Raw genomic sequence first — 9,002 nt, forward strand, 5'->3', positions numbered from 1 at the left:
AATTGCCAAGCTCGAGCTCGCCCAATCTTCCAATGAGCTAGTCTTGAACACACATTTTATAACTCAGCTTGAATAAGCATTTTTGTAAACGAGCCAGTCTTAAAATCTTAAAACTCGACTCGGCTCAGCATAATTACAACCCTATCACTAACAATAATCAAGAAGATAAAAGATAGCTAGATGCAGTGTGAATCCTTTCTCAATCCCTAAGTTGTTTGGCGAATATCTTGTACACACAAGGAAAGTGTTTATCTCATTCACCTTTACTTTAAGCTTGAGCAAATTTAAGCTAAAAATAAATAAATACAGAAATAGTTATAAAAAAGAGTGATGCTCGGGATACAACTTTTACTATAAATCCCTGATAAACAGCCGTAACAGTTGACATAGCCAATAAACAATCAAACTGAGCTTGAGCAAGATCAACAAGAAGTTCAGCATTCCCATAATTTCAAGCATTTATTCCGCATTTCAAATACCTCCGATGTCTCAAAGATATTATGAGTTTCATCAGTATCACAAAAGAAAAAAAGATAAAAACAAAATTTCCATTTCTGAAAAATTCACCCCCTTTTTTCTTCTTCTCCTTGTTTCCTACTAGTGAACCCCCACCCTCAACAAAAAAAAAAAAAAAAGAAAAAGAAAAACACAAATCCCTTAGTGAGCAGCAAACGCCAAATACAAGAGAGCCTCGGTTAACAAGTTTATTTAGGAAAAGAGAGATGATAGGTGAATAGGAACTGAACCATGCAGCTAAACCATATAACCAACTCCATCTTCTACTCTAGAGTGCCCCTTGGAACCCTTATTTTATATGCTTAACTTCCAATATGACCCACTAGTATGATCAGGATCCCTCCAGCTCCAAAGTTGCAGTCAGCCAATTACAAACTTCATCCGTCTCCTCCGGGATTGTATAGTGACCTAACCTGCATCATAACAACATTGCACCTTACAGACTAACTATTGAGAAGAAGAAGAAGCATATCAGAGTCCTTAGTGAAGGTAGTTAAATACCCATTATAAGATCTAAATGTAAGATTTCGAAATCCAGCAGAGCTTAAGGTCTGCGCTGATCTCTTTCCGTGTTCATATGCAACCACATCGTCACCTGCAACATGAAATTGAATTATATCTCCATTATAGAGAGCGTTTTTTTATTTTCGTGGGTTCTTTCTCCAACAGGGATCTTTGCTTGAATCCTATCATAATTTTTATTGTCAAGAGTCCTTTGTGTTATAATATTAATTAAATGATCAAATTTATCATTTTTCTATCCAGCTTAACCTTTTAAGATAACTGGTGATTGAACATATATCAAAGCAAAGGTCTTAAGTTCGAATCTTTTGAGATAAACAGTGATTTAATACTTTGAAACATTGTTCAACCCAACAAGCATCTTGAACCAATCAACTTATCCAATCATGGTTCATAGAATACATAAGCATCTTGTATCAATCAACTTATTCAATCATGGTGCAGAAGATAAAGAGAATTAGACGTCTACTAAAAAGACTTGTCTTTACCAAATAACCTAGACAATCTATTTAAACCCCACAGGTTGTGTAAGAAAAGCAGTACTGCAGAAACTCTCTAGAGTGAAAATGCTACATTTGTCTATGCACGCACGTGCTCTAAATGTATGGGAGCAGTAAAGCCAAGGTAACTGAGTTTTCATGTATATGCAAGTAATAATTTGCTATTTCATACTGGGTAGACTTAAATAGATGAAAGCACTGTGATTAGGACTTTTTTTTTGGATTCGTCTCTTTACATGCTTTGAAGAGGAAAACACAATGGTACACAAAACAGATGTTTGAACTGGACAATCAAGCTATATCACGAAACTTAGATGAAAACTAAAACACACGGAACACAATTTTACACAATCAAGATATATCAAGAAACCTAGCTAGATGGAAATGTTGAGATGGTAACTCAGTGACAAAACTAGCAATGAGAACACTGGTAGTGACAACATATGAGTTTCCAATGAAAGCTCCAACAAGGATATATATAGTCTGTGTGAGTACTTGTGCGAGAGAAGTAGAAAGCACGAAAGCATGGTTTTCCTCCTACAGAAACAGTTCTATTATGATAAGCAGATTATGGAAGATCTAGAAATACTTATCGTTAAAAGCAATTTTTCACTATTTTGAATCTGAGATTGACCTTAAGCATGTTGACAAAGTAGAACTTTAAAAAAATTAAAAAGGACATGTTATATTCAACTTCATATCACTAGAAGTGTTTCAGCAGCTTGGTGGCTTCCTGATATGACTTAAACAGTAAAGAGAGATGACTTGAAATGCTCCCATTAGCATAAATTAACAAAAATAGGGGGAAAAATCCAGTTAAAAATTAACTGAAACCACATCATAAAAACTGATAGATGAATATGGATACCTAGACCATGGCAGAGAAAAATGGGTAATAATGCTGCACGTCTTGCTGCCTCATGCGACCCTTCCACTCGATTCCTCAAGGTCCTATAAACATTAGCTGATATGCTGAACATGTTGCTTAATGACAAAGAGTATGCGGATTATTGATTACAAGGTGGCTTATTGGTGTATTACGCATTTTTATGTATACATATATATGATAGAAGTCAAACCTTGAACACGGAAGCCAGCCACTAAGACCAACAATTGCGCTTAAGTTGACTCGGTAAAGGTTGCCATTCCCATAGTTTCCTGAAACAAGGCACATGGCAGAGTAGAGCGCGGTTGCAGCACCCATACTGAAGCCCCCAATACCAAGTTTGACTGCACAGTAATGGTAAAATTAAAATTACATAAGCTATGCAGTAGTGGTAATGCTCCATAAAACATAATATAATATGTGCCTTGGATATATAGCACTTTCACATATTTATATGCTCACAAGGATTAAATGACAATACTCAGATGCACTGTAAATGCTTCTCGGAAGAGTACAAACAAACTAAACCCCCCGCCCCATGTTTCTGTTCTTCCATCCTCCTACCCACATGAAAGTTGCTGCAAAAGATTAAACTCCCAAGACTGGGAAAGGGTAACTTCACTTTAGACCCCTGAATTACCAAGCGATTTGAGAAGCCCACCAAACTTTAAAACCTCTCAATTTGGACTCATGAACTTTCAATTGCAGTCAATTTGAACCCCTCCGTCATATTTAGCCATTAACTTCCCTGATTTACCCCTAAAAAGACCAAAATATCCCTAATTTTTTTTTTAACTTTATTTTTTTATTTGGAATTAAGGGTAAATTTGGAATTTATAAAAAAAATCAGGACTATAAACGTCATTATCTCACTTTTAATGTTTAAAATCTTTTTGATAAATACTTTTAACGTTTAAAACCTAACAGAGGGGTTCAAATTTATTGCAATTGAAAGTTAAAGGATCCAAATTGAGAGGTTTTGAAGTTTGTGGGGTTTCTCTAATCGCGTGGTAATTCAGGAGTGTAAAGTGAAGTTACCCTTTAATTAAACAACTATTTTGCTCCTAGCTTAATTATTTTATTAAAATTAACAGATTAAAGGATACAGCAGTGATCCTGCAGCTTTCAGCTAATCTGAACAACCTCAATAGACAACAAGGTAAGTGACATTTTCATGAGACTCTTGGAAATCACAGAGGATTAGGTTAGAATACAAAAACATTGAAGAACTAAGGAAAAAAAAAAATAGGGATACAGGTGGAGAAGTATCTTGTATTCGCTAAAACCTAATTTTGGGCCAGTTATAAATTTTGGAAGAGAAAACCATTTGGGGGGAAAAGACAAGAGTATATTTGAAGCAGTACATTACACATGATTCACAAACAAGGAATTTCTGAGTTTCTTTTCCTCAATCACCAAATCCATAAGTTTCTAAATTATTATTTTTTTATAAGTAATCGAAATAGCATTAAAATCGTAAGGAGCATTAGTATTATTTTGTCAAAACGAGTTTAGTAAATGATGGATCAAGTCACAGAAAGATTCCAAGGAAAGCTTAATAAATACCAACTGCAAAAAAAAAAAAAAAAAAATCATACAAAGATATCATCAAGGGGGCCGCAGGGGGTGGGTGTCATATAACTCCCAACGCTCCATCCATGGTTGTTTACAAGAAACAAAAAACAAGAGTGCCCCGAGGTACAAAAAGACTCATCCATGTTAGCAAACTTATGTTAAAAGCCACTCTAAAAAGGCATGAACTAATCAATGGGACTACCAAGATTAAAACCTGAAAGGAGGGGGGAATCATGCATGAACTAATGGACAAAAAGCCAAAAAAAATTCATAAACTGATGGACAACAGGATGAAGTGATAAAGAGATAATATAATTCGACCTTGGTTCTTTAACAACTCTTTCCCATAGTTTTCCCAAAATTTCAAAACTCTCTTGGCTTCTCAATTTACTTAATATATATATAAATGAGTTGGGTTCAAGTTAAGCCACATTACTCAACAATTTTCTATTAAATCAATATTCTGCTGAAACTACAATTAGAACATGTTTCCCTGTAGGCTTATTATGCACACCAAATTTCACAATAATTCAACATCATTTACTATCAAACTTTGAAACTTATTTGTTTAGTATATTTAAGAATACAAAAAACTATAAATTTTAAGACTTAATAGATAAGATGGTTTTAATGGTCAATCACCTTGATATAAGCATGACAGTTATAGGAAAGACATTTAACCTAATGGCGGGACAAAATATTCTTGTAATAAAAAGTCATTTAATGTTAAATTTTTTGTTAAAGTTGCACCAAGCGTAGCTTGAATCTAACCCTATACAAGTATATATGTCCCCTTTACCTTAAACTTCAAAACTGATATGTCTATTGCATATAACTAAAAAAAAGTGTTCAAAGCTATCAAGGATTCAAAGGAGAACATACTGTTAGCAGGTTCTGTCGACAGTAGGTTAGCAACATGTGCTGCTGAAGAATCTAATCCCTCCAAGTCATCAGGTGCATCTTCTGAAAAATCTCCAACGTCAAACCCTGATATAAATCACCAAAGCAATTTAAACTATGTTATTCAGAGTTCCAAGCAGAAAAAGTAAATGAAACAGTGATTAAACTCATGCGATAGAACCTACAGTAAATTACTGGATATATTTTGAGCATGCACTGCCGGAATATCAAAACTTACAGTCAGCAAGATTTAATGGTCTTTGACGAGAATAGAAAAAAGGAAGAATTTTTAAAGCAGCAAATCTTACAAGCAGTGCAGGGAAATCCACCAAATAGTTTCACTGGCCGAGTGGGAGCAGTGGGGCAAATCCATTTGATCTGAAATATTAATTTCAGTAGAAACAGATGATAAATACACTCTACTAGATATCCAAAGAATTAGGGCTGCTGTGATGCATGTTATATGTACATACTTTGAGAAGCTATTAAGAATCTTGAAAAAAGGCATGCTTATTCTTACATTTGGTAGAGGAAGGGTTTCCAAGAGCTGTGACCAGCTGCAAAACAAAGGATAAATGTAAGATTTCACCTTAGTCACTATTGGCTACCTTCATTTCAACTGAGAACCACACTTGCTAGTATAAACAAATGATAGAATTGAATTGCTGCAGAAGCTTGGAAGCCATACAACCATTTAATAAACACTGAAGGTAAAAATATTAACTATCTAAACTTGGGACCACTTGCAAAGTTGAGAACAAGCCTTAACAAAAATGTTATGCCGCTATAAATGTCTCAACTCAATATGGTATTGTCATATTTAAAAAAAAAAATGATAATTAATTACTTAAGCATTAGTATTATATATGCCATTAATGAATAATATATTTCAGTTTGCCAAGTTTAAAGGAAGACCAAGCTAGTGAAAAAGTGGTCCCCCATTTCTAGGCATTGGCATATGAAGTTTTTGGATTCAAGGCTTCCCAGCATAGCTTAGAATCAAGAAGAGAGGACGGAAGAATATGACAAATAGAAATTTGTTTTTTAGTTGACTTCACCATTGCCCTTCCCCATCAAATCAATCAGAATAAGAATCTTCTAGAAAGGGATATAGAGGTCAAGAACTTAAATAAACAACAAACTTCTTCAGCAGAACAAGACAAGACATTGACATTTTCTTACTCCCTTTTGATTTTTTTGGATACAAAAGAAGCTCACCACTAACAAAGAAGGCATATGCTCAAGGAAAAGAGAAAGGGACGACTCAACCCATATTCTGCTAAAAAAGTATGGAATAGGTTTATTTGGATGTTTATTAAATCTCAAAATCTTCAATTTCATAATCATTGATCCATGCACGTTGACATAACCATTATTGAGCAAAAGCTTGATAGTTATACCACATCATAATGTTGAGATGACAAGCTATAACTCAAGTACATGTACAATTTCCAAATCCACTTACTAACCAACTTATAAAACACTATAGTATTTCCTATACAAAATAAATAAATAAATAAAATGGAGAGCAGTAAAGAGAAGAACCATCTTGAAACAATTATAGCAGAATTGCCACCGTCAGCAAGGGTAGATTCAGTAAAGAACTAGCATTAATACCTTGAGCCCTTATCACCAAGGCCATGTAGCCAAACTATAGTGGCTTGGTGCCGCCCTTTGGGCCTCACCACATGAGTCCTCCCGAACTCAAATGTCCTTGTAGCAGTTCCACTGCCTGAAACATTGGAGCAACAAAGTTAAAACCACAAGACCCCGAAGGCATAAAGATGAATTATATGGCTAGAAGCAACAGCATTAGTCTTTACTAACAAACATATGAGCTTTTATACATACACAGCTGACAGAGACATTGGCAGGGATAAAAACTAACCAGAACCTATATTGGAGCTGCCGTAGCTCATTCTTTCTCAGCCAAATGTTTGCTGCAGTACAGGCCACTTGTTGCAATGGTTAAGTTGAGCTCCTGCAATGAAGAAAATCAGCATTGACCAACTCTACTTATAGCCATATGGGAGGGTGAAAAGGGAAATAAAACCCATGAATTTGCATCAGCTATTCCGGCTTACACCAGTTACAGAGTCTGAAAATTCATTAAAAAAATATAAACTCAGAAAGTGAAAGGCACCCAGAAAAAGAAAAGAGATAAAAAGAATGGGGGCAAAAAAGCAGGAACTCTTTATGATAAAAGAATCCACAAACATATCAAAGCACATCAATGCATAAAATGAGCTTACAGAGTTTTCAGTTTGCAATGCAAACAGTAAGGGAATCTATCGTTGTGGACAGTTTGTAAAGTAAAGCACTTCAACTACAGCAACCCAAGACTATTAACCCCATATTAAAAAAAATTTTAAAAAAATAAAAAAATTTATCCCCTCCCAGGCTCCCACAGCTCAAACACACAAAGCATTTAAATTTATTATATACTTTCTTTCTTTTTTATGAATGGCAGATAACCATTGACTCACAAAGCCAGAAATTCAAATATCCACAGGGTCAATGAGGCAATGAAAGTGGCGAACTTGCTAGCGTATAAAAGATCTGATTTAAAAAAAAAAAAAAAAAAAAAAAAGGAAATACTATTGAATATAGAGGTTAAAAGGTAAAGTGGGGTTTAAGCTTTTTGCACCAACCTGGTGTGGAACAAACCCAAAAGCATATGGGCTTTTCCTTTTCCTCTTTGATTTGCCTTTCTTTGCTTCACACAAACTTTCTCTCACCTCCTTTTCTTTTCTTTGTTCATACTTCACAGTTCAGACATAAACCCTGCAAACACATTACACACACAGAAGCCAGAAAGTCCAAAAACTGGTCATTTTCTTAAACTGCCCTTCAATTTTATTCGAAATGCTATTCACATGACTAAACTGCCCTTCAGGTACGTTCACATTTGCTACCTTTTTCTCACCTAAAGTGAATAGGGGCACCAATCTTAAACCTTCCACTAGGGCAAGCGAGCTTCAATCTAAAACCCTTTTTTTTTTTAATAATTCTTTTATAATAAAAGTAAAAAAAAAAAAAAACACATAAATAAAGGAAGCATATCTTGAAAACACAAAAGTTTTGTTCTAAATTCAGCTGAAAAAAATTATTTTATTTAAACAATTAAATTGACATATGCTCCTAGAAATTCAAGTGAAAATGATAATCAATTGTTCTAAAAGATAAATATAAGCTTAATAGACAAAAGTTTAAATCAATATCTAAAGATGGTTATTTGTTTGATAATAATTCCCTTTTCAAAATAAATATGTTAATAGACAATTCAAAACATAAAAATACTATTTTTTTTTTTTTTTAACATGTCCACACAAAAAATGAGAGGGCCAGTGACATCCGCTTTATTAGGCATAGTTCTAACTGATTGAACTAACTCTTGAAGACAAATACAAAATACTATTACTTTGTCATAACATTTTTTTCAAACAATCAATAAATACCCTCTAAAAAAACATCATCACATGAAAAATGTTATGTGTTTTTCTAGTGTTTTCTCCGTCTTAAGTGAATATTATTGTAAAAAAAAATTAAAAAGAAACTAACCCCTATTTTTCCCACCTAATTTTATTAAAAAAAAAAAAAAAAAAAAAAAAAAAAAAAAAAAACTAAGATTTTCCTTAGTTATCAAAGGGACCCATAATTGAGAAAAGAAAAATGGTGATGAGTGTTGTTGTGGTGGTGTCGAGTGAGGCATTCACAGTTTGGAGAATCATCAAATATGTCACGAGGCATTGAGGCTGTCTCTTTCAAACGGATGTTTCATTCCTTCGATGCATTATTATGAACTGTAAAGGTGTGTTTTCGTGGGACCCCAACGAGTGGCGTCGAAGCTCATACGTCACAACTGGATGCTATTGACGCATTAACGCGCATCTATCTGACAACCACTTCACACAAGGAACCCCACTCCACTCGGCATTGCACAGCAATTTCTCCACTATAACTTGGCAAAATATATTTAACAATTAAGGCTTCCTTAATTTCTTAATGTTTTATATATATATATATAAATGAAATTTCTTTGAACTTAATTAGAGGAAATTACTAGAAATTTATTAGGTATCATATTTGGTATAAACTTAGAA

General features: G+C 34.1%; 1 protein-coding gene across 1 annotated transcript; it reads right to left on the reverse strand.

Annotated features, from left to right (window-relative positions):
* Positions 1 to 422: 422 nt before the first annotated feature.
* Positions 423 to 7,714, reverse strand: LOC132189384 (uncharacterized). The gene is made up of 10 exons (XM_059604113.2): positions 7,551 to 7,714; positions 6,788 to 6,880; positions 6,517 to 6,631; positions 5,420 to 5,456; positions 5,208 to 5,277; positions 4,882 to 4,986; positions 2,618 to 2,768; positions 2,407 to 2,489; positions 1,018 to 1,111; positions 423 to 929 (listed from the first exon to the last, which is right to left on the reverse strand). The coding sequence occupies exons 2-10, from the start codon at positions 6,816 to 6,818 to the stop codon at positions 848 to 850; spliced, it is 768 nt and encodes a 255-aa protein (XP_059460096.1). The 5' UTR covers positions 6,819 to 6,880; positions 7,551 to 7,714; the 3' UTR covers positions 423 to 847.
* Positions 7,715 to 9,002: the final 1,288 nt, after the last annotated feature.

This window comes from Corylus avellana, chromosome 9 (assembly GCF_965113065.1).
Source record: "Corylus avellana chromosome 9, dhCorAvel1.hap1.2, whole genome shotgun sequence".
Classification (NCBI taxonomy): domain Eukaryota; kingdom Viridiplantae; phylum Streptophyta; class Magnoliopsida; order Fagales; family Betulaceae; genus Corylus; species Corylus avellana.